General features: G+C 36.4%; 5 protein-coding genes across 10 annotated transcripts; 1 reads left to right on the plus strand and 4 right to left on the minus strand.

Moving 5' to 3' along the window:
- Positions 1–2,425: 2,425 nt before the first annotated feature.
- Positions 2,426–8,619, plus strand: LOC102617171 (uncharacterized). Of its 4 annotated transcripts, XM_052442593.1 has the most exons (7): positions 2,426–3,218; positions 3,827–4,466; positions 5,354–5,802; positions 5,989–6,066; positions 6,388–6,486; positions 7,282–7,474; positions 7,657–8,619. In XM_052442593.1, exons 2-7 carry the CDS (start codon positions 4,439–4,441, stop codon positions 8,298–8,300), a joined length of 1,491 nt encoding a protein of 496 aa, XP_052298553.1. In that variant the 5' UTR covers positions 2,426–3,218; positions 3,827–4,438; the 3' UTR covers positions 8,301–8,619. The 4 variants fall into 4 exon arrangements, with proteins under 4 accessions (XP_052298553.1, XP_006472733.2, XP_052298552.1 ...); XM_006472670.4 differs by lacking the exon at positions 3,827–4,466 and having other exon boundaries at positions 2,428–3,218; XM_052442592.1 differs by lacking the exon at positions 2,426–3,218 and having other exon boundaries at positions 3,357–4,466.
- Positions 8,620–9,529: 910 nt separating this feature from the next.
- LOC102618406 (flavonol synthase/flavanone 3-hydroxylase-like) lies at positions 9,530–11,417 on the minus strand. Its single transcript, XM_006472674.2, has 3 exons — positions 10,916–11,417; positions 10,251–10,578; positions 9,530–9,978 (listed from the first exon to the last, which is right to left on the minus strand). Exons 1-3 carry the CDS (start codon positions 11,377–11,379, stop codon positions 9,766–9,768), a joined length of 1,005 nt encoding a protein of 334 aa, XP_006472737.2. The 5' UTR covers positions 11,380–11,417; the 3' UTR covers positions 9,530–9,765.
- A 1,336-nt stretch (positions 11,418–12,753) lies between these two features.
- Positions 12,754–14,819, minus strand: LOC102618683 (uncharacterized). Its single transcript, XM_006472675.3, has 4 exons — positions 14,655–14,819; positions 13,390–13,493; positions 13,122–13,287; positions 12,754–13,012 (listed from the first exon to the last, which is right to left on the minus strand). The coding sequence occupies exons 1-4, from the start codon at positions 14,671–14,673 to the stop codon at positions 12,975–12,977; spliced, it is 327 nt and encodes a 108-aa protein (XP_006472738.2). The 5' UTR covers positions 14,674–14,819; the 3' UTR covers positions 12,754–12,974.
- A 1,285-nt stretch (positions 14,820–16,104) lies between these two features.
- Positions 16,105–23,241, minus strand: LOC102618982 (uncharacterized). 3 transcript variants are annotated; one of them, XM_025096950.2, is made up of 5 exons: positions 22,597–23,241; positions 17,592–17,756; positions 17,047–17,198; positions 16,679–16,835; positions 16,105–16,451 (listed from the first exon to the last, which is right to left on the minus strand). In XM_025096950.2, exons 1-5 carry the CDS (start codon positions 23,113–23,115, stop codon positions 16,281–16,283), a joined length of 1,164 nt encoding a protein of 387 aa, XP_024952718.2. In that variant the 5' UTR covers positions 23,116–23,241; the 3' UTR covers positions 16,105–16,280. The 3 variants fall into 3 exon arrangements, with proteins under 3 accessions (XP_024952718.2, XP_024952719.2, XP_024952721.2); XM_025096951.2 differs by having other exon boundaries at positions 17,592–17,717; positions 22,597–23,239; XM_025096953.2 differs by having other exon boundaries at positions 17,592–17,855; positions 22,597–23,234.
- LOC112497724 (G-type lectin S-receptor-like serine/threonine-protein kinase At5g35370) lies at positions 19,034–22,600 on the minus strand. The gene has a single exon (XM_025096949.2). The coding sequence runs from the start codon at positions 21,802–21,804 to the stop codon at positions 19,189–19,191; it is 2,616 nt and encodes an 871-aa protein (XP_024952717.2). The 5' UTR covers positions 21,805–22,600; the 3' UTR covers positions 19,034–19,188.
- Positions 23,242–23,495: the final 254 nt, after the last annotated feature.

Consider the following 23,495-nt stretch of genomic DNA (forward strand, 5'->3'; position numbering starts at 1 on the left):
AAGAGAAATAAATACTATCTCATTTGAAAAGTCTTTTATAACTGTTTTTGTTTATGTGATTGTTTAAATAAGAAGTAAATTAAATATCATTTGAAAAGCCTTTTGATGATTTTCTTAAACTTAACTTTTTAAAGGATAAAATAAATAAAATTTTATGTGTACTTGAGTTTATGGTATATATTTTTTCATCTATTATTCTTAGCGTATGTGTTAATATGGCATTTGAAAAGGCTATAAGTATTTTTTTTTCTTTTTTTTTTAGTTCATAAACAATTACCAAAGTTTTTTTTTGTGGTGTTTACAAAAAAAATAAAATAAAGGATGGGGCTATTTGAACCCACCAATTTACTCAATAAACCTATTTACTAAATAAGCCCACCTTTAAATTTTAAAATTTTAAATTTTACTCAATAAACCCACTAAAATACCTAATATACCCTTTCTAAACCCAGTTTTTATAATAATAGTGATTTTACTCATTAAACCCCTAATATTCATTTATAAACCCATTAGATTGGAAATTGATTATTAATTGAAAATTTAATAATCAATTTTGAGTGAATGGCCCTCGTTCAAGGACAAATGAATCAAAACATTCTAAATGGAGAAAATAGTTGTCATCATGAAATTATTTTTTTGAGTTATATTATATTGGTGAGAAAAAATCTTGTATGATGGAATAACGTGGTGACCCGCCTGCATAATATGAAGAATATTATATATATTTCTAACGAATACTATGAAATTGTTTTGTTTAAAAATTGTAGCCAATCCCTCTCTTAAAATGCAAGCATTCAAGTGTGCAAGGAAATTTTATGCAATAAGACGAAAAGTCAAAGAACAGCCAACTTTGTTCGTGATTCAAATAAAGGGAAAATTTGTCAACATAGTCTATCAATTTTGAAAGGAAAAGGGAAAAAAACAAAAATTAAATATAAAAAAAATCATAACTGTTCATGATTGTCAATATTATTTTGTTCCTCCATAAAATCAATATCCATCAAATCAATAACAACTAATTTTGTTACTCTGAATTAAATCACACGTGCCTATTTAACAAAATATATGGCTTGAGAGAAGAATCACATCTCTTGATTGATTAGAGTTTAATGAAAATTTGATTAGGGTTCTATAAAACTATGTTGAATATAAAGATGGGTTTAAAGAGTTAAAATTCAGTTTTTTGTAAAAATTATATTCTAGTGTCCATAACTGTAATTTAATTTAGGGGTATTTTAATGATAAAAAATTATTTTTAAAAATGGGTTTATTGAGTAAATTAGTGGGTTCAAATAGCCCCACCCTAAAATAAAATAGAGCTTTTGGGGTCTTTAAAAGCTATTTTGTCTCTACTTCGGAAAATTCAAATTTTAGATTTTTGGAGTAGAGATAAAATATTTTTTTTTATTTTGTATGAAATGTCAAAATTACCCTAACATAATTTCACTAATTTCATAATAACCTTATATGTATATATATATATATACACACCCTAAAAAAATAAAATGTTGAACCACCCACACCCATTTTTTTTGGGGCCATTTTTAATGCATGCCTCATGGTTATGCCTGTTTACTGGCCGAGTCTAGCGTTTTCTACGGTTTCTTCAATTATTGAGGAAACTAATGGGTCTTCGTTGTGGGATTTCATGACTCCTACTGTTACGTTTTACATGAAGATGATATGGAGTTGCTGTTTATGCTTTTGTGGCTATGAGGAGGCTTTGTTAGTTTGGAATGGGGCTGCTAGTTTCTTAAAGAATTTTTGGTAATTTAATTATACGAAAGCATTTTTAGAATTATAGAAACAAACAATCTAATAATTGGAAAAAAAATTAATTGAAAACTAAACATTTAACGACCTTCGTCAAAAATTTTACTCTAAATGCTTAACCAAATTGGACCTTAGCAAGCATACATTTACTTTTACAAAGATTGATTGAGATTCATGCAAGATGCAAATGCACAAGAAATGAGGGAAGCATCCAAAACTATCTTATAAAATAGATTAACTGCTTCTTAGTTAATTATTGAATTGTCTAAAAACATTAAATTGTCCGTAAATAGGCAGTTGCATAGGCGCAAGTAAGGACGACCAATCGTTCATAAAAGGAACATCATTTCGACATGTCGTTTTTACAACACCGAGTCCGCGTGATGACATGAAATGAAGAGAGGATCACACGATCTCCATGACTCCATCGTACCGCGTGATTTTATAATTTATCCTCCTCCTCCTCCGTTAGCCAATCACACCATCCCACGCGGCCTTGCTACGGAGATAGCCTATGCTTTTGGGCATTGACTTGTCGTATTGATTCAGTGGCTAATAGTTGGGAAGCAAGGCAAGAAATGACTTGACGAGCAAGCGAAGAAAGATTCAATGGTTCAACTTCTATGTTCTCCAGCTGCCATTCAAGTAGCATTCAAGAAAAAAAGAGAATATGCCTTCTCAGCCTCTCAACCTTTGATATTGTACTTTTACTGTTAGCAAGTCCATTGCACCACACCAGGAATAATAAATAAGACTCGTCGATGACTCGATAATACAATGTGCTTGGACTATTATCCTCTTTATTTTTATTTTTATTTTTAAAAGGAAATTTGACTACCGTTAGATGCAACGAGGAATCGAAGCAATTATATGCTTTGGTCTCTGCTTTCAGTATTCTTGTTGACATTAGGATTTCACATTATTATCGCCGAAGTCGTTTGCTATACCAACTACAACTCGTACGTTAGTCATATATTGCAGCGGCAAGTCGTCTACTAAAAAACCCGACGAACGCAGATAAAAGAAACAAGAGAAATATTATGTTCAGTCGAACTCTTGAGGCGAACAAGTGTACTTCTCTCTCTTCTAATTATCGCGGAAGGTACGTTGCTTGAAATTGTGGGGGTGCAACACGTATCCTTGCCCTGAATCCAGGCCCAGCGGCGCCGAAACGACCATAACTAACCTCCGCTCATTTTTAAATCGAACAAAACAAGAGAAACGCCGAAACAACAAAAACAAAGACAAAAAGAGTGCCGCTTTTTTTCAGATCTGCTTTTCGCTCCCGCGAACGCCATCGACTCCTCTTTCTATTTCGTTCAATCACCCTGAGAGTCACGGTTCGCAACCCTAGGATACGATCCTCATTTCCACACTTCGTCTTGGAATCAGCTGTTTTGCTCCGTCAACAACTTACGGAAGACTTTTTGGACGGTCGGCTCCTGGTAAGTACAAAATATGAATCTTCGTTCACATGCAAATATTCATTAATTATTTTAATTTTAGTCTTACTTTATATTTTGACTCCCCCCCCCCCCGGGCACCCATTTTTTTTTTATAATCGGGTTTTAATGTTTGCTTTTAACTTTTAGCTGCTGTTTTATTTGAATCATTCCGTCCGTAGCCGTGAAATTGCTCAACTTACATGTTTAATTATTGATTATTATAATGTGAAAAAGGCACCGAAAAGTTTCTTTGCTCACATATTGCTCATTTGTTTGTTTACGCGTTTGATTCTAAGGAGGCTTAGCTGACATCAAATCAAATTTGAAGTGGGCCTTGTATTTTTGTGTTGTGCGTACTGCGTATATATATATAGCTTAAATTCTGGAGGGCACATCTTAAATTCTGAAAAAAAATCTAAAAAGAAAAAAAAAAGTTGCTTTCATGTCTTTTCTACTTCTTATTTGCTACTGCTAAATGGTTTGATTTCTATAATGCCCATAGTGTGTTTTATTAACAGGAAAATATTAAAAAATATATTAAATGCTTCTTTCTCTCTTTCTCTCTTTTTTAATCTTTTACTTTTCTATTTTTCATGGTCTCACTATAGCTCTCAAAGGTATCATCCAGGCATCCATAAACTTGTTGATACGTTCACATGCTATGCTTGATACTTACAGTTTGTGGACTGCAATCAATCAGAGACATGGTTACCGTCCAGATATAATATAATAAAGGGGAAAACAGATTCTTTTTACCTGGACTACTGTCTTTTTTATTTAGTTATTTAAGAGGGGTTTTATTACGATATGTTTTATTTGTTAAACAGTTCCTCGCCAGCTTCTCTGTCACCACGTGGGTACATGTCTACTTGAAGAAAAATATTTCTTCCACTGTCGACAGCTACAGGAGTTTAACAACACAAATTTGCATTTACTTTGTTTTTCTTATTTCAATAGAAGTCCTCTTATTTTGTTATGATCCGTAATTATTTACTGAGTAAATTTGAATAGCATATTGTGTGTCAGATTGTAATCTCAAAAAAGAAAAAAGGAAATATGCTTTCAATAAAACTCTGGCAAGGTTTTTTCACTCCACTTTTGCCGTTCTGCTTTACTGTGGCCTTTTTAGTCTTTTTATGATGATTTTGTTGCCGTATAGTTTGGTCAATCTTGCACTTAAAAGAAAGAAACTATATTTACTGTTATAGTTGTACGTGTGAATGGTGATTGCTGACTTGGGAGGTCTAGGTACTTCTAATTTGTTCTGCTAAATTACCTAGACTGCATTTGCAAATTTCAGATTGGGTTTCCTTTACATATCATATAAAGCTACCTTTTTTTGTTTGACATTGTTTCCATCTTTTGTTTTTTTCTCTTTGGAATTTTATTATTTGGTTAAATATGAATGATAAGTCATTTCATCGCACTCACATAGTGAGTTAGAATTCTAATAAATATGAAGTTCTGGTAGTGCCGACAAGATTTACTGATTTAGCTAATTATTAGTGGCTTTATGGTTAAAGAGCTGTGGTCTACCACTAAAGTGATCTAAAATGGCTCGCATCTGAATCTATCCTAGATTTTCCTGTAGCAGCATACATACTTATTTGAGCTCTTGATTTGCTTGTAAACGAGAGGATCTTTTTTTATCATGCTCAATGAATTTCAAAACAGGGTCCGTGTAAGATGATTCATGATCAGCAGAAAGTCAATATGTGCCAAATGTTTTCTGAAATCCATGGCATCATTCATGAGGTCAACATAGTCTGCATGTAAACTATTTTAAAATTTGATAAGAAAAAAATTGAAGATATAGCTTTTGGTTCCTTATGTATGATGATTTCATTTATATGAGTCTCTGTCTGTCTTACATCACTTGGAGCAGACTTGGATGCAGATAACGGTTTTATGCTTGTATCCTTGAATTTTGAAGCTTGAATTTTCTGTTAAAAATATTTGTGCAGGTGGCATCACTTGTTCTTTTGCGTACATATGTACGTTTATCAAAAGAGGAGTGGTTGGGATTGGGAATCACTTACAGAACCTGCAAATAAATTGTTGTCATTATTAGCGTTTAAATCACTATTATTGCATATATTCTTGGTTTCTGAACCAACGCCATAACTTAATTGCAGTTGCCTCTGATAACTTGCAAAAAGCTCGTGGCCGGTGGAGTGGCATGGATCAAGGAACAACTCATGATTCTAAATTTAGAACAAGTGGATCATTCGGTCGGACAATCAGTGTAAGTTCTTCATTGAGGAGGCGCTCTTTAAGTTTATCCAGTGCCGTGGCCTCTCAAATTGATGATGAAATTGAAAGTGAGTCTGTTTCGGAAGCAGGCGATATTGGGGATCGAGCACTTCCGAGCAAGAGACACAGCGAGAGTGGAAGCCTATGCTTGTCTATTAATAATGTATTAGAGGATGGAATGGAATTTCCCATTCCAGAGAATAATCTATTGCAACATTCATCTCGTGATCCTGTGGCATTAAATACAGGCTCTGCTGTGACACCTTTGCCAGAGAAAATCGTATCTCCTATTTCCACCGAGCCATTAGTGTGTCCTGAGTACAAAAACCAAGTGAGCGTGGACCTGATATTTTCTCTTGATTTCTTAAGCATCACACGAGTAATTTAAATTTCACATTATAGATGGTGCTGTTTCTGGTCTGCATGGTGTTGGGTGATCATATTTATATCAGACTTGTTTATTTCCTATGCTTCACAAGTCACAGATAACTGAGGTGACTCATGCTTTTGCTTGCAGGAAAGCAAGAAAACACTGCCGGAGTCATTGGAGTATATATCATGTCTAGTCCATCTAGCTGTTTTTGGAATTCTAGGGGTAATCTACATGACCTTCATTTCCTGAAACGTTTACATTGGCAATTGACAATGCTTATTTCGGTTTTGACATGCAAAATTTTCATTAGCTTTTAACAGTAATTTTGCCTCTGTCTTCTGGTTTTGCATTGGCTTCCCTTTAGGAGTAACCTTACTGCAAATACCTTTTTCGGCACTAACTCTCTAAGAAAATTTTGGGTTTTTATTGTTCTTCTGTAGGAGGATATATATCGTTAGTCTTTTCAAATAAAATACAAAAAAAAAAAAAAAACCACATAATAATTCATTAGTTAAAAACAATGTGTAAAAAAGTGTTTTGCAGGTTTTATCAAGATATTTGCTTGAAAAGCTTTTTGGTCCTAGCGTTGCTGGTGTGACAAGTGACGGAAGCATTCTATACCTTGACCTTCCTTCTAATATGGTATTTCTTTCTCTCTCTCTCTCTCTCTCTCTCACCCACACACACACACAAACACAGAGAACTGGAGAAACATACTCATTGAGGTTACACTTGCTCTTGTCTGCAAATTTGACATTCCTGCCTCCTGTTTCCTTCCAATTTCAGTAATTTTAAACCTTCTATGTCCCATAATTTTGCTAAAAGAGACTTTAGGACTGATTAATGCAATGCTGTATGCATGTTTGGGTTTTGTTTGAAGATCAAGAAGTTCTGATTCGGATGAGGGACACCATGAAACCTCATGTGATCCAATCTTGTAAATAATAAAGGACGAATGCTTTTGGAATTAAAGGTGTTTTAATTCTTTCTTTTTCTAAAAAGAAAATGAGTGCTCATTCATGAGTTAGAAAATGACATCAGTTGCACTATTTGAAAATTAAGCAAAGCTTAGGTACTTTTTAAATATCGATTAAATTTGTTTCCGGAAGTTGGGACTTCTGGGCATTTGGATTTCACCCCAGCTAAATTAGCGTTGTGGTGGATTTGAAGTCATAGGCTTTGGATCTACCTACCACTCAAGAGGCTTTCTGCTTTTCAGATAGTAAGCATATTAGGTGAGCCTTCATAATTTGTTTCTTGCCACACCAACGCAACTGGTTATTGTACCAGTTTGCTTAAAGTAATAATCGGAATTTTTTAGTATGCCTGGAATAGGCTTTTGATGCTTTATAAATTGCCCTTTTTTATTTTATTTTGTTGTTTATAATCTTGTTGAAAAGTTTTCTTCTGATGCTAATTAATTCATATGCCTTTCAGGTTGGTTCTTTCTTGATGGGGTGGTGGGGTGTTGTTTTCAAAGGAGACATATCAAAAGTATCTGATTATTTGGTTATAGGGTTGAACACTGGCTACTTGGGAAGCCTCACGACTTTCAGTGGTTGGAATCAGAAAATGCTCGATCTCACTGTTGATGGCCATTGGGTTTTAGCTTTCCTCGGCTTTTTCATAGGTAATGAGGGTCACTTTCTAGTAAAAAAAAAATCCTCTAACATAGAGCTGCAAATAACGGGCTTTCAAATGAAAATTAACATGTTTCAGCTTCATTTTTTCTGCAGGTCTTGCTTTTCGTCCCGTTCTGATTTAATAACACTTTACTCACTGTCCTTATTTTTCCGTTATGATTCTTTGCAGGCTTGTTTCTTGCGTCCCATTCTATTATATTTGGGATTGAGACAGCCAAGGGTTTCAGGTGGCTTCTAAAAAGATATAGCACAAGCTCAGGCAAAGAAACACCAAAATCTGGCAGCAACTGGAAGGTGGACAGCTGCAAGCGTCACTTGGCAGTAATATTAGCATTGACGCTGCTCCTATGCGCTTTGTGGATTGTAAGTGCGGTGCTCTCAAAGGAAGAGTTCGATGGTGGTGGCAGGGCGGCTGAGCTGTGGCTTGGCTGCATTGTTGGGCCAATTGGCGTGTGGATCAGATGGTTCTTAGCACGACTCAACGGACGTGGATTAGGAAAAGCCGGTACTTTGAGATGGGTTCCGTTTGGTACTCTGATTGCCAACGTCTCAGCAGCTTGTGTCATGGCTGCTCTAGCTACAGTGAAGAAAGCGGTGGATACCAAGACTTGCAACACTGTGGCATCCGGAATTCAGTTTGGTTTGTTGGGTTGTTTGAGCACTGTTTCTACTTTTATGGCCGAATTCAATGCGATGAGAGAAAGCACGTCCCCTTGGAGAGCGTATGCGTATGCCTTAATCACAATACTTATCTCGTTTGGTCTGGGAATTCTGATATACTCTGTACCTGTTTGGACGAAGGGCTACAACTAAAAGCATGCTAAGGCCAGCATTATTAATTTTATGCTTAATTTTGTTGTGCTTGCTGCTGAAGACCAGTTTTGTGCCGGTTAGTTGGGTGAACTTGAGTCATGAGGGTTCGGTGCTCCGCGTACATCGGGGCAATATTATCCCGGGTTGAATTTGAAAACTGCCAAATCCTGCGGGTAGCCCGATAGAATTGCCCGATATTAGCAAAGAAATGTACAGAATTACAAAATATCGTTCCAGAACCGAGCTTTATTTTTTTATTATAATGTTGACGCCAAAATAGTAAATACAGATGAGTTGGTTAGTAACTCGATTTCAGATCCCTGCATCAGCATTAAATTTGTTTGGTGGGAAGTTATTGGTTGATCTCGAAGAAAATCCTCCGACTATGAGCAAAATATTCATGAGCATATAAACTTCAAGCTGATGATCACCAAGTACTTGAAATTACAGAGAATGGTCAGAGCCGCTGAAAGTTTTTCCGGCGTAAACCCTCAAACGCTCAAATCAGTTATTGAATTTACAGGAAAAACCAAATATGTGATTTCTAGTTTTTATGAATAAATATTCTTAAGTAAATGTAATAAAAGAATAAAATAAAAATTAAGAAATAAAGTTCCTCCCTTGGCGTGATTGTGGATTCATTCTCCTGGCCTGTTGGGTCACTAAACGTTCAAATTGGGTTTGCCCTGCCAACTCTCCATTTCACTCAAATAGTTTCTTTAGACGAACATTCAACATATATATAAATGTAGCTGTCAAAAAAAAGAAGAAGAAAAGACATATAAAATGTAAAACAGTCCATTTATTCCACCAAAATTCATTACAATATCAGTAAAATAATAATCAGTAGACCGCAGACAAGATCAACATATCAATTGTACAATTGCATAAACATTTGAAATCATCCGGACAATCGGGGAGAACACTAGTGTAGAAATAAACCGGTATAATGAGTGATTTCGCCAACGGCCAACTCGCGAGAGACTGACTCAATTATTCACCCTACACCGGCATAGTGATAGCAGGCTCCACCATCTCGTACCATCATACAGCAGAGATACGACAACCAATCATTTTACACTCAAAATGAATTGACAAAAAAAAAAATTCAAATTCACTCCAATTTCCTTTCGCACTCCCTCTCTAACAAATCCTCACACCAACATAATTTCCTTGGCACCAATGGAGTAGTAAATGGTCTCGAGGACAAGGAAGGACCAAAAGGAATAGCAAACGAAAAGAATCTCATTCTTTCAGTATTCAAAAAAGAATTAACCTTCTTTTTAAAAAATTGCTGCCACCACTGGTGTCTTCGAGTCACTTTGTTTCCGTATAACTCCTTGAAATCAAATCATATTTTCCTAGCCATAAACCTAATTATCAGCGTAATTACCACTGGTATTAAATTAATAGTAGTTAATTAATAAGAATTTCGTCTCCAATTACTCCAGTTAATTAATACTGTTTACTGGGGAATCTTGTTCAACTTGCAATAAGCATAGTCACTATATTCTTTGGTCTTGAATTTAGCAGGATTCTCTTCGTTAACGAGCTTAGGATGAGGCCCTACTTCTTGGTCCGGTGGTGGCTCTAAGAATACCGGCCAAGACATTCTTGTCTTGTCCTTGCTCACTGTCGTCCTGTGAAGCACGCTCTTGTACTTTCCATTGCTCAAAATCTGCCACATAAAAGTTTATAAAGACCAAAAAGGAAAAAAATTGTAAATTAACTATTCATGCTCTTGTAGGTATTTGGGAATTGATGATCTCGGTTTCCTTTGATCTCCCTCTATTCGATTATTGTCACGTGTACATTCACTCTTTCAATTATATAATTCGTCAGAAACTACATGCCACAAAAATTCTAATAAAATGGGTTTACAGACAAAGTATACCCTTTTTTTTTTTTTCATTTTCCTTTAAAAGACAAAGTACGAAAGCAAAAATGTACCTCCATTTGATCCCCAATGTGGATGACAAGGGCATTTGGGATGTACTTTACATCATACCAATGGCCATCTCTTGAAGCCTGAAGGCCCTGCACGTCGTTGGGCACAAGAAGGGTGATGGAGCTCATATCCGTATGAGCCACCACGCCAAGAGCAAGCTCCGGCTGCGGACACGGCGGATAGTAGTTTATCTTGAGAAGGTAAATCAAGTTGTCACCTCCCAGAGCTTCTTTCATATCATTTTCTTCTAACCCTAACCCTAACGAGAGACACTTCAGAAGCTTGTCTGCCACCCCATGCAGATATTTTCTATATTCCTCGTTAGCTTCCCTGACAATATTCAAAACCAATAAATAAATAAATAAATAACCTAAAGCCTGTAAGGCGTGACATTTGAATTATTAGAATGCGGTTAATATCATTTTACTATCTTTTCAATACTGTTGATTAAAGTTATATATTTATTCTAAAATTTGATCTTTCTGATGTATTCAAGTTCTAATTTGATCTAAATAGATGAAGATGAATTGTTTTATGACATATGGTATTGTAATTCCACGCATCATGTCATTGAAAAGTTATTTTTTTAATATTAAATTAGATTTAAACCTAATTGAAGTTGGAATCAGGAAAGCATCCTTTTAAATTTTCATATAGCTCCACGTACCTGTAAGAAGGAATGTTCTCAGGCCAAAACCGGTAGTCAATAGCAGAAGGAGGCCATATTTTGTGAAACAAATGATCAACCCAACCTTTCTTGCCTTCTAATTCTTTTTGAAGCTTTGAACCATATCCTTGTATATCCTTAGAATCAGGAGGCTTTGCATATTTCTCTTTCTCCTCTTGTGGAAGCTCAAAAAACATTTTTCCAACTTTTTGAAGCTCTCTTATAACCTCGCCAGGTATCCCATGATTCACAACCTGGAACATGCCCCACTGCTGGCTCGCATCAACGATCGAACGGTGGACCTTTTCCTGATCTGGGTCGTTGAGATCGATAACCGGAACCTCGAGAACAGCCCCATGGACGGTGGTAATCCCAGGTTGCTCATTCTCTGACCTAATGAACTGTTGAGGGATTGTGTCATTGTGCTTAAGAGCAACGTCTTGCACTCTCACCTCTCCCTCCATTCATATGCACAATTGATTTAATTTGTGCAACTCTGAAGTTTAAAAACACAAAAGGTGTCCCTTGAGTAATTTAGCTCTCTGTGGACAACACACGTATCTCTCTCTTTTTATGGAGTTAACGGAAAACCAAAATTTCTGGTGCCTAGCTAGAAAATAGGATGAGAAAGAATAATGAAGAATATGGACGTGATATTTTGTTCATTTTGATTTTTTTGATCATTTATCAACAGAATCTATTTATAGAAACAATAGGCTGATTTTTCTCTTGTATTTCGGAAATATTTTGTTTCTAGATACTCGTCGTTCGGATAAAAATAGTCAAGCTATCATCGAAGAACAACAACAAAAATGTCAATTTCGCCATGAGAGATAGTCAGTCTCTTGACTCTTGAGCGGCTGAGAATGTTATGTAAAAAAAAAAAGGACATGTTATTACAACAACTAAAGTAACCTTCTTTTATTTATTGATGGAAAAATATCCACCGTCCACCTGTTTTTTCTAACTTTTTCAAAAATACACAATTCTTTTTCTTTTTTTTTGCTGGAATCCACCTAGAATTACATTTTGTTTCACTTTTCCACTTCCGTTTGGAATCCGTTAAGAAAACTAACGGAAACTTAAAAAAATAACAATTTTACCCCCAAAACGAAAATTATAATTTCACCTTAAAAATGCTAAAAATAATCAGATTTAATGATAATTTTACTTTCTTTATTAACCAATAGGGAAAATATTTAGATTTAATTTGATTATTTTTGGCAATTTTAGGGTGAAATTATTATTTTCGTTTTGGGGAGTAAAATAGTCATTTTTTTAATTTTCTGTTAGTTTTCTTAACGGATTCCAAACGAAAGTGGAAAAGTGAAACAAAATGTAATTTTAGGTGGATTTCAGCAAAAAAAAAAAATTGTGTATTTTTTAAAAAATTAAAAAAAACAGATGGACGGTGAATATTTTCTCTTTATTTATTTATTTATTTATTTATCCATCTATCTTTTCCTCTTTCGTTTGTGTATTCCAAAGCTACCATTATCATACTTTTATTAAATCAGCTTGCAGCTTTTGATTTGTAATTTGTAAACATTTTTCAGCTCATCTGAAAATGTTCTTCAACGTTTTGGCTTGTTTCTTATTCTTTTCCTTCTATTTTCTTTCAGCTTCTGTAAAACGGACGATATGCGACTGCCGTTTTGTGTGAACTTTTGTCCTTTCTAGCAATTACGTTTGAACAAAAAATTGTATCTAAAATTATGTAATTATAGGTGTTCGTTAAGATTAAAGGTGGGATTCCCCTCCTCAATTAGGTGTTCGTTAAGATTAAAGGTGGGATTCCCCTCCTCAAAAAACAAAAGGGGGGGGATTGAATTCCTCAATCAAATAACCATATATCTTGCTTTATTAACCCAAAAATATTATACAGTGATGCTGATTTACAGAAAATCAAAGTTCAACTAGCATATTAAAGAGCTTCCATTCGTTTAACATTGAAGATTAAAATACAATATATCGGCTTTTAAAACTTCTACTGACGTGACAGTTTCAAAGTAAGCGTTTTCAGACCCGATGGTAAATGTGAAAGGAAAAGGAGCCACTCTTAGCCACCACAGCAGGAGCCACAGGCAGGTAAGGAGCCTAAAAGATAAGCAATTAAAATAGTAAGCAAATTAGGGAAACAGTGAGACATAAAAATATATCTGGAAATTCGAAGAACTGGAAATGTATTCAGGATTTTCAAACTCACTATGGTCATTGCCACGGACATCATTTAGCCCTCGCACATTGTCAAGTCCGCGGGATGGCCCACGTGGACCACCGCCACCATATGGTCCACTTCCTGGACCACCTGGGCCGCCATCCCATTTCTTACTAGAACGAGAGCCTTTTCTGTAATTATCAGACTTTTCCATCTACGGCACAAAGGACATTAAGAATAGAAGTTTTTAGACAAACTGCCATCTGTATTTCTGAAGAACATACATGCTAACAAGAAGGGAAAATCAAAACATTACCGAAAACATAGTTGCAAAAAATACGCGTATGAAATTGATAATGCTCCAGAAAAAATCAGTGATTGTACTGATACGCCATATCGATCGCTTGGATTTGACAACACCTAAACAAATATTCAGATGAGTTCAGAGTCAGCTATGCTCATACAAGTAGCAAGATGATGAACATCCCTGAAATCTGCCATAAGTTTGTTTCAATTTTAAGTACAGTCATTGCAGAAGACCAAGCAATTTCAGCATCCCAATTCTGCTTATAATCAAGCAACACACACAGAAACTCACAAACAAACAACACCAAGTAAAAAATGGAATCATAATGGAAGACACAGGGGCTTAGATCCCAATGTCAATAGTTAAATTGCATGATGCCCAGAAAATTAAGGCCAACAAGCTTTGACAAAATGGATGATTTATAATTATTACCCGTCAATCAAAATTTAATGAAATCACTTTCTGTTTCAGCAAGAAAGAGAATGTAGGGGATAAGAACTCCAAGTTGTCCAAAGGGGTTCGAAGAAAGTAAGCATCATATCCTACAAACAGATTTTCAATATACCAATTCCTGTGGACCTCAGAAAGAAAAAAACTACTTTACAATCAGGAGAAGAACACTTGATGGATAAAATTAAATTTGAAAACTGGGCATATCAAAAGGTAAAACAAAAAAGAAAAGAAGCATCAAAATAGGAATGTAACTAAAAGAAAAACAAAATCAATGCTTAATTTAAGCTCACTGCTAACTAGTGTTCCAGATTTCAAACAGAAAAATAGCTAAATAATCCTCAGATCGTTTCACAAGGAAGCCTGTTAATAATTAACTAAAAACTAAGCAACCAATAAGACATAAGTACATTGTGGTCAATGTTAGCGTTGACTATCATCATTGGATGAAACCATCAATCGGATCATGTTTACGGAAACGCTGATCCCTCAAAAACAAGCAATATATACAAAAAAATTTTACAAGTCAAAACACCATTCATTGACATTGACGATCAAAGAATAAGACAAAAGAGAAAAAGTAACACAGAAAACATTAATAGAATAATTAGCCAAGAATAGAACCCCTAAATTCGAATCTCTCACAGAACTCTAATCAACAAATTAACGATACAAAGGCGGGAAAATAATAGCCCTATATTCAGAACAGAACTTAGAATCTTAGATTGAAAACCCTAATTTATAGATCAGATGATCAAAATAAATTACAAAAATTTAAAAATCCAAATTAAAAAAATTAGAGAGTGTGTGTTCTGAGTCCTGACCTCGCTCGACGTAAGCCATGAGAGCTGCTGTTCCACGGTCTTCTCCGAATTAAGGAGGCGCAAACTTATTGAAATTTCTGGTCCTTTTTATCTCACTTGCGTGTTCGGGCGATTTTGGTTGGCTCATGAAAGTCGCATCTCAAAGTCGTTGGCTAGCGTGGCATGCTGTGATTCGACTTGTATAGAATTTTGTCCAATCGGCGTAAGTTCGAGAACCTGAATATTTAATTAGAGTTGATTTGTGGGCCTATTCTTAATCTGGTACGATTTTAATAGAAGCCCAACCCGACCCAATATGAAGGTGGAGTGGACTTGGCAATCCATCTGAGTTGTGACTTGTAGCCCTACCGAAATAGTGATTGATGCCATGCCTAGTTTCCTTGTTGAATACTAATTTTCAGCTTGGCTGTTAACGAGGAGACTGAAGGGAGCACCACCATAACATCGATTATTCAATATTTTACTCCTCGAAAGTCTTGAACATAATTCCTCTTCATTTCACATTTCAGAGGTCACATTATCTTCAACTACTCTGTTGTGGATTGCGACATAAAACTCTGGTTACAAAATAAGCAAAACCGAACAAGCTCGTTGAGCACATATATCACAAACTTCGAACTTCTTAAGGGTATTTGGAGAATGCCATTAGATTTCAAGTACCCAAACCAGCTATTGAGCCCTTCTGCTCCGATTTTTAGAGTAGGGACAGATGCCTTCTTCATGCTTGGCTTTGGCGATACTTCAATGAGATCATATGAGGCTAGGTTTTAAGCTTATGAGTTGGTAAGCCGAAGCTTCTTTACACAGTAGGTATACGCCAGGTCGTTCGTTAGTTAAAAGAGTAAAGGACTTGTCGTCTATACGTTATAGAACAAGATGTCATTTCATTACGGATCTACATGTCGTTATTTTAAGCAAAACACGACTTGCATTTACTAAGTAGCTAGATGTTACGTCATTTTAAAACCATATTTAGACGATTGTCATAACATATCAATCGACGCATACCTTTTCGAATGCCGTTTGTTATTTTAATACAGAAAATTATTATTCATTCGCGAACTGAGTAATTAGATGTTATGTCATTTTAAAATTATATTTAAATAACTTGTCATAAAAATTAAACATTGACGCATATTTGTTTTGAATGTTATCTTTTCCGTTCAAGATAAATGATGAGTTGATAACTTCTTGTTCATCGGTTTAAGATTTAAGATTTTAAGATTTAGGGTTTAAGGTTTTTAGGGTTTAAAATTTAAGGTTTGGGCACGACTTTGTCGATGTGGATTGTTTTAAGCCACTTATTTTATGCAACCTCTCGTGGCTTGTTTGCTTTACTCCCTTCCTCCTCTCCTCTGTTGTGAAAATTTATTTACTAAATATCATATGGAACTTTTGTTCCAGGATTTGAGCAATGGGAAATACAAGAGTGTTCTTCACAGTAATGTCGTGAACAAGGAACGTATGCCCATGTGTTGGGCAGTGTAATTTAAAGTAATAATAATAATAATAACATTGATTGATTGATTAATGAAGAAAAACTTACTGAGAAGCATCCAATGAATGCTAAAAAATAGTTTTAAAAAAAAAAACACAGAGAACACTAAAAACGATCAACACATTCTATCACGTATCCTTTTTAGAAATATTTTTCACAAGCTGATGTGGGAGCTTAGTCGCCCATCTTTCCATATGTTCACATGCTTCCCGTATCTTGCTTTCTTTTTCCCAGTCCCATATATCCTTCATACTTGAGTCTACGCCTCCTTGGTTCAGTTCGTCGAACCCTCCAAGTCCCTAGAAACAGAATTTTTAAACTCAAGAAGAATTTACAAAATATGCAGAAGTAATAGTGTAACATGAAGTAGAAAATTTCAAAGAAGAGAAAAAAATATCCACTTGGAGCCGCAAGGTCTGAGAATTTTGAATGCATGGTAAAAGAAGTTGATTAAAAATAGGATTTTTCAAATTGCTCCTGATACTAGAAAAACTATAATATTAGACAGAAGGGCAAAAAATTTTACCTTGGAGAAAGACAAAAGGTACAAAAGCCTATCTGCGTATTTTTTCCCATCATCACGTAGATCAAGCGGTTGTTTCAAAACCCAAAGCGCTGTTTCAATGTCAATAAAACCTGCTTCCACCATCCTTTTCAAAACTCTTGCTTGGAAGGTCTTCCCTCTATTAAAAATTGAGAAGTTAATACTTTAGTGTACAAAATTTTCCTTAAAAATAACAGAATCAGTAACTAACACAAAAGTAAAACCACATAAAAGTCATGAGCATCCAGCTCAGAAACTTTTGAAAACGCTTTAAAAGAGTCAAATCAGAAAATGACTTTTTTTTTTGGGGGGGAGGATGATCAAATTGAACAATATCAGCCCAGACAAACCTGCTACAGTCCTTGAGCGGTGATCGAAGATCTGGAGCAGGTATCATCCCTGCAAGCATTGCGGCCTCTGCCATACTCAGAAGAGATGGATGCTTTCCGAAATAGAAAATAGATGCTGATTCAATGCCATAGATACCATGGCCCCAGTATATCTGCAACATTCCATGACAACATCTGCAAATATTATTTGCACTTTACATCTTTTACTTTTTCACTCCCTCTGCATATTCTATAACCTAGACTTCATAAAATAACTTTGAAAATTTTTCTTAGCTCTGGGAATGAAACACATGATCCGAATTCAGAACCAATTATTCTTGATTCCTCTTCCCAGAGTCTAGAATATAAATGCACCTGTTATCATCTCCATACAAATATTCCTGCATCATTCTTCTTGATTAAGATGTCAAGAATGCATTTTAAGCTGACAAGTCTCTATCAAGAAATGTAGTTTGGTTAAATTCAGTTAAAAGGAAAAGAAAGCTCAGCATGGACACCCCTTACACAAGACATTAGGAGAGTGCTTGAGGAGGAAGCATATTTACCTTACTCACATACGAGCTCAATATTTCCCATTTTGATATTGCCCGCTCCAGAGCAAGTGCTAGCACCATCTCAACAATCTTTCTTGAAATAGTGCGTTCATTTTTTAGGAAAGTATTCTTGACAAGCTGCCATGTGGCTTGAAACATGTTAAGAAACCCAGAGAACTCCAATTGATAAAAAGCAAAACGTTTAAAAATCAACCAGAGGAAGAGAGAGAACTACGAATCAAGGTTCAAAAAATTTAGCAAAGTATTCTTGACAAGCTGCAATGTGGATTGAAACATCTTAAGAAACACAAAAAACTCCAATTGATAAAAAGCGAAACGTTTAAAAATCAACCAGAAGAAGAGAGAGAACTACAAAGCAAGGTTCATATTTCCTACAAAGCATGCAATGGTCAAGTCTTAGGCTAGCTGAAACAAAACTCTCCTTGAATCCCTAATAACAAATATTCCTAAGAAAAAAAAAATCAAAAATCAAGTGCAGGGGAAGAGGGAAGATTGGAGCCATCTCATCATTGCATAAGTTCTAGTAGCCAAAAATTAGAAAATCAACAACAGAAGATTTTTCTTTCCTGTCATCATGTGTCATAACTAGTGACATAGTGTTTATTTCAACCAGCACATTTACACTATTGTTTTACATTCAATTTTATGCTTTGAGTAAACTAATGTTAAGTCAACTAAAAGTGCATAAAAGAAAGATCAAGAACACAAGCCATAAAGTAGCAGTATTAATAGTTGAATTCCTATCAATGGCCAAAAAGACATAAAAAGCAAATAGATTGAGTTAAAAAGGAGCTATCACCAACAAAGCTGTTCGAGTCGATTTAGACAAAACAAACATTATATTTCTACTGTCCCTTTTGCCTTTCATGCTCTTGGACCTTCGTCTAGAACCAGAATCAGTATCATTCAACACCTATAAATAAAAATAAATGAGTATTGAAATTAACAGAAAAGCCTATTAACTACTAAGCTAGTTTCGCAGTATTCCTACTGGCAGCTTCTGATAATAAATCTCAGACCAATTCTCAGTTTTTGATATCCCACACTGCTAGCAATGGTGTTCCTGGACTGGTCAGTAGGTCCTCAAAAGAAGAAGTATGCAATATCCCACATCGCCAGGCTAGATTGATTTATAAGTCATGGGCCCTTCCTTTTTCTACTTGGTTGTTGGGCTCGGGCTGTTACAATTGGTACCAGAGCCGACTGCGACCTGATGTGTGAATAGATATGTTTATAATATAGTTGTGGACCTTATGTGTGGATGACTATGTTGTGGACCCAATGTGTGGATGGATATGTTTACTATATGGTTTCGTGTATGTAATATCACACAAATAAACTAAGAATAAATAGAGTCCCCTGAAGAGATCAATTACATCTATCCGAAGGCAGAAATATTATTTCAGCAGCCAAGTTTCAGTGGTCAAAAGGTCTGAAATTGAAAACCAGTTGTCTCTAGTTTAGAAGAACCACCACCAAAGTATTTCAACAGAATAAGATATACAAATTACACAGGTGTTTCTACAAAGAAAATAAAAGTTAAAATTCAATACCCTTAGACCTTATAGTCGTTCATTCATAATCAACATTATCTTGGACCAGAAATCTGATGTGAAGAGACATAAGAAAAACAAGTAGGGAAGCCAGTTGTTGTGCTAGTGAGAGAAGCATTTGCTCGTGGAATAATCATAACATCGCTTTGCCCATTTTCCTCTTCTATCATGGAAGCCTCAGTAAATCTACGCCCGTAAAAACGCAAGAAATTCAAAGACTCAACTCTTGGCTGACCTACAGGGATCCCTCCTTCCAACATGCCAACAACGCTAACCATATTCGGTCTTATTGCTGGTTCCTCATGAACACAGCACAAAGCAATACGCACTAATTTTTCCACCTCCTCATTTGTAACTCTGCCCTCTAATCTTGGGTCAGCAAGCTCCAAGTACTTCCCTTGCTCATGCATTTCCAATGCCAATAGTGGAAAATAAACAAGTGCTGAGGCTGACGACGATGAAGAGGGAACCCCACTACTATTACTATCCATGCTATGACTTTGTGATCGTGGTGAGCAATTTCTCCTCCCACTCACAAGTTCAAGCAGTACCATTCCAAAACTATAAACATCAGTTTTTTCTGATATTGCAGAGTTTGTAAGCCATTCAGGTGCAAGGTAGCCACGAGTGCCTCTCATTGTTGTGAACAGGCTAGACTGCTCAGGAGTTAGAAGCTTTGAGAGCCCAAAATCAGATATCTTTGCCTGAAAATGATAGTGCAAAAGAATGTTTTCTGGTTTGATATCACAATGAATGATCTTTTGTTCACAACCACTGTGCAAATATGCAAGCCCCCGAGCAGTTCCCAGTGCTATATCAAACCTCTCTTGCCATTCCAAGACAGGACCATTTCCAAAGAGGATACGGTCCAGTGAGCCGTGATTCATATACTCATATACCAGTAGGCGTTGTCTCCCTTGAGCACAAAACCCTTTCAATTTGACCAAATTGACATGGTGTATGTTTCCAATAATTGCAATTTCAGTGCAGAAATCCTTTTTCCCTTGTACACCTACATTTGTAATCTTTTTCACCGCTACAATAGTTTTATCATTCAATATACCCTTATAGACAGCACCAAACCCACCTGACCCAATAAGGTTCTTAAAATTATCAGTAGCCACCTCCAGCTCTTCATAGTCAAACCTTTGAGGTAAGCCTGGGATGTAGAAGGCCTCCAGGTCTCCTGAAGACAGTGTGTTGTTGGGGTTGCCTGATTTGGAATCTATACTCTTGTGAAGTTTCCATCTTCTCCACCAGAGGAAACCCAGAGCAGAGAAAAGAAAGAACCCAGTGAATGGTAAAAGCACTAAAGCAACTAAAGGAAAATCTTGATTTTGATTGCTGGAACTGTTGTTAGGATTTAAGTCTGCTTGAGTAGGCCCAACAAGAACTTTGATGTAGCCCACAAGATCACTATCAACTGTATTGCTTGACATAATGGAGCCCAACACATTCCCAAGCATGTAGCAAGATCCTGATGAATTTTTAAAGAAAATTCCCAAGCAAGAGCAGTCATCCGAGCACAACTCTTGACAGAATGACAGATTCACATCATATGTGCTAGGCTGGAAGAAATGATTAGCAAAGTAATCCATGCCATAGCCAAGCCTCAAATATGAAACGACAGAGGCATTCAACAGGCTTTCTTTCCTAGTTGAATTACAAGCGACTGGCAGAGAATGAGAAGCATCACTTGGCACACAACCACTTGTATTCTGTGAAGCTAAGTGGAATCCTGCTGGACATGAACAAGAGGGGGACCCCGATGTAGCGTCATCAGCACACATTCCCATTCTGCCACAGATGAATGGGATTTGACAACCATCATCAGGTCCCATATATTCCTGTTCCAAGTCACTGCCAGAAAGCCTAAGGACAGTAAACTGGCCAGAGGCATCCAACTTAGCAATTCGGAAGTTGGAGGGTGGCAAGACCACACGGATTACCACCGCTGATCCATTGTTACCAAACAAATAAACTCCTGTTCTGTTTATTGCCATATAATCCACGATATATCTTGAGTCCACATAAGCCTTGGTATCCATTGATAATTTCCAATACATCTGTCCTTGCCATTGCAGTTCTGCATCAGAAGCTCCAACTGTGAGGCTATAATCACCTGTTGCCAAATTGTAATCTGATACAGCACTTGACAGCGATTCTCCAGCAGGTAATTGTTGGCCAATCACAATTGTGTCTGTCGGGTGATGGAAGCTCTCCCAAAGAGAGCCATTAAAGCCATCAAGTAAAACAAGGTTACCCATCTCAGTCAGCCGTAGTGCACTTACTGATGATTTCAGTGGTGGTGTTGACCATTTGAGATTGCCATTTTCATCGGAAATTATAATTCCTTTTGGCGTAAGATTCATTTTACCGGAACCGGAAATGGGAGTATCACGATTAGCAGACCAGATAATGGTGTTGGACAAAACATGGATGATGCATAAGTAAAAGCTATTTTGCTGTGACCGAGTATTGACGATAGCAGCCTTAAACGTTCCATTATGAGAGGTCAGGAAGGAGCCACCATAATCAATGAATTTAACATGTGAAGCAGTGAAATTTGGATGGATAAACTCCGAGAAAGAAATGCTGGAGGCAGGTGCAATAAACAAGAAAATGGTAGCTACAAACAAGAGAGGTTCCATAAACGTAAGGAGGATTGATGAACGGAAGATTATAGAGAAGTAAGAAGAATGGTATAATGAAGGGGAATTGGTAAGGGTGGAACTGGTCCATTTCTTTTCTCCAACTCAGTTTCTGCATCTAGCGTTGACTACTGAATCTCTCTCTCTCTCTCTCTCTCTCTCTCTCTCCCTCTCCCTCTCTACACGAACTAAATCCTTATTGGTGGCCCAAGTTAGAAGCTAATCTTTTACTCAGTGCCAGCATAGATGTAAGATATTAAAATTTAATGCAGGTCAAACCTACAGAATTGTTATTTATTCTAACAAGGTGGGTGATTCGTGTCCTAAAACCTCTCTCCCCCTCCACTTTATTATTCCCTTTCAACATCTTCTTTTCTCCAAATGCTAGCTATATGCAGAACTACCATCCCATCTTCTTTAATTAAATCATTCTACGGTAAACAACTCCAAATATTTAAATATGCAAATACACAGGTTCCAGCCTGACCTAGGCAATGCGTTTTGTAATGCGATTTATTTACGCTAAAATTGTTGGCGTTCATATTATAAATTATTTATAGGAAAATGATGTTCTATTCACTGAATCATTCGTCAAAACAGCATTAAACAACATCCATCACTTACCACATCCAAAATATAACCCAAATAAACAATGTAAACATAAAGTACAAATAACAACCACCAACCTACCAAACAAAACAAGCAAAATCCAACTTGGTTCAGTAAAAACATCGAACATTTGGCAAGCAATAAACAGAAGGGAAAAAACAAACAATATAACAAAACAGTGACCTGCTGGGTTATAGTGCTTCCGCCCCCGCGAGCCGAGAGAGACAAAACTGCACGAGAAATCCCAACTGGGTCGACTCCAAAATGCAAAAAAAAACGCTTGTCTTCATAGGCAACAACGGCTTGCCATAAATGTGAAGGGTAACCTCGCGTTGTGGGTTCATTTTGTTGAGAGAAAGCTACCAGATTGCGCCAACGAAGAGGGAAACTCGGCAAAAGAGCGTTGGAGATGAGGCGGAATAAGAGAAGAGTTATGGAGAATGTGAAGAGAATGAATAATTCTTGAATGGGCTGGGTTCTTTTGAAGGGGTGATTTTGAGAGGATGACTTTGCTGGGCCGAGAGAGTTGACTCGGGCGTGGAGTGAGCTCGAACGAGTTGAGAGCGGGTGAGTGATATTAATATACAAGTACTGAGTTGGGTGTGAGTTGAAGCTGCAGTGATTTGGTGAGTTTTGGTCGTTGCTGAGCGGGAAAATCGGTTTCTTTGTGAGAAGTGTACTGTAAATGGCAGAGAAGGTCATTTTCTGATTTCATCGGGGCTCAATTTGTTAGTTAACATCGTCAAATACGCTCTTTTAAAACTGTGAAATCACTGTTCAGGACCTGAATGCTTTGGAAATTCTCCAGACTTCACAGAGGTCGCTTCAGTAATTTTCTATTTTTATTTTTGAACGAAGGTCACCTTCGGTATTTGAAACACAAACACAGTTGAGTGAGATACTTGTTAGGAAACATATAACCACTAATCTTCAAAACATGCTTCAAAATTAATTTACAGCAAACTAAGACTTAATATCTTTGGGTGAATTTAAAGTTTAATACCATGAGATGCGAATAGCATCTTATGCATCAACTTAAGATCCGTTTGGGGCAGCTGCGCTGCTTAAACTCATTTAGATTA

This window comes from Citrus sinensis, chromosome 5, assembly GCF_022201045.2.
Source record: "Citrus sinensis cultivar Valencia sweet orange chromosome 5, DVS_A1.0, whole genome shotgun sequence".
Classification (NCBI taxonomy): Eukaryota; Viridiplantae; Streptophyta; class Magnoliopsida; order Sapindales; family Rutaceae; genus Citrus; species Citrus sinensis.

What these genes read in the sequence shown, in the direction of transcription:
- LOC102618406 (XM_006472674.2), bottom strand. Translation starts at nt 11,379, where the DNA reads ATGGAGGGAGAGGTGAGAGTGCAAGACGTTGCTCTTAAGCACAATGAC. An exon ending in GAGAACATTCCTTCTTACAG is followed by an intron (nt 10,579 to 10,915) that starts GTACGTGGAGCT and finishes GAATATTGTCAG; the next exon opens with GGAAGCTAACGAGGAATATA. An exon ending in ACATTGGGGATCAAATGGAG is followed by an intron (nt 9,979 to 10,250) that starts GTACATTTTTGC and finishes TTTATGTGGCAG; the next exon opens with ATTTTGAGCAATGGAAAGTA.
- LOC102618683 (XM_006472675.3), bottom strand. An exon ending in TTTTTGCAACTATGTTTTCG is followed by an intron (nt 13,288 to 13,389) that starts GTAATGTTTTGA and finishes TTTGTGCCGTAG; the next exon opens with ATGGAAAAGTCTGATAATTA. An exon ending in TGTCCGTGGCAATGACCATA is followed by an intron (nt 13,013 to 13,121) that starts GTGAGTTTGAAA and finishes CTTATCTTTTAG; the next exon opens with GCTCCTTACCTGCCTGTGGC.
- LOC112497724 (XM_025096949.2), bottom strand. Translation starts at nt 21,804, where the DNA reads ATGGAACCTCTCTTGTTTGTAGCTACCATTTTCTTGTTTATTGCACCT.
- LOC102617171 (XM_052442593.1), top strand. Translation starts at nt 4,439, where the DNA reads ATGGTGATTGCTGACTTGGGAGGTCTAG. An exon ending in CTGTTTTTGGAATTCTAGGG is followed by an intron (nt 6,067 to 6,387) that starts GTAATCTACATG and finishes AGTGTTTTGCAG; the next exon opens with GTTTTATCAAGATATTTGCT. An exon ending in TTGACCTTCCTTCTAATATG is followed by an intron (nt 6,487 to 7,281) that starts GTATTTCTTTCT and finishes TATGCCTTTCAG; the next exon opens with GTTGGTTCTTTCTTGATGGG.
- LOC102618982 (XM_025096950.2), bottom strand. Translation starts at nt 23,115, where the DNA reads ATGACCTTCTCTGCCATTTACAGTACACTTCTCACAAAGAAACCGATT. An exon ending in GAAGCACTATAACCCAGCAG is followed by an intron (nt 17,757 to 22,596) that starts GTCACTGTTTTG and finishes TATCAATTGGAG; the next exon opens with TTCTCTGGGTTTCTTAACAT. An exon ending in ACCTTTTGTCTTTCTCCAAG is followed by an intron (nt 16,452 to 16,678) that starts GTAAAATTTTTT and finishes TTCTGTTTCTAG; the next exon opens with GGACTTGGAGGGTTCGACGA.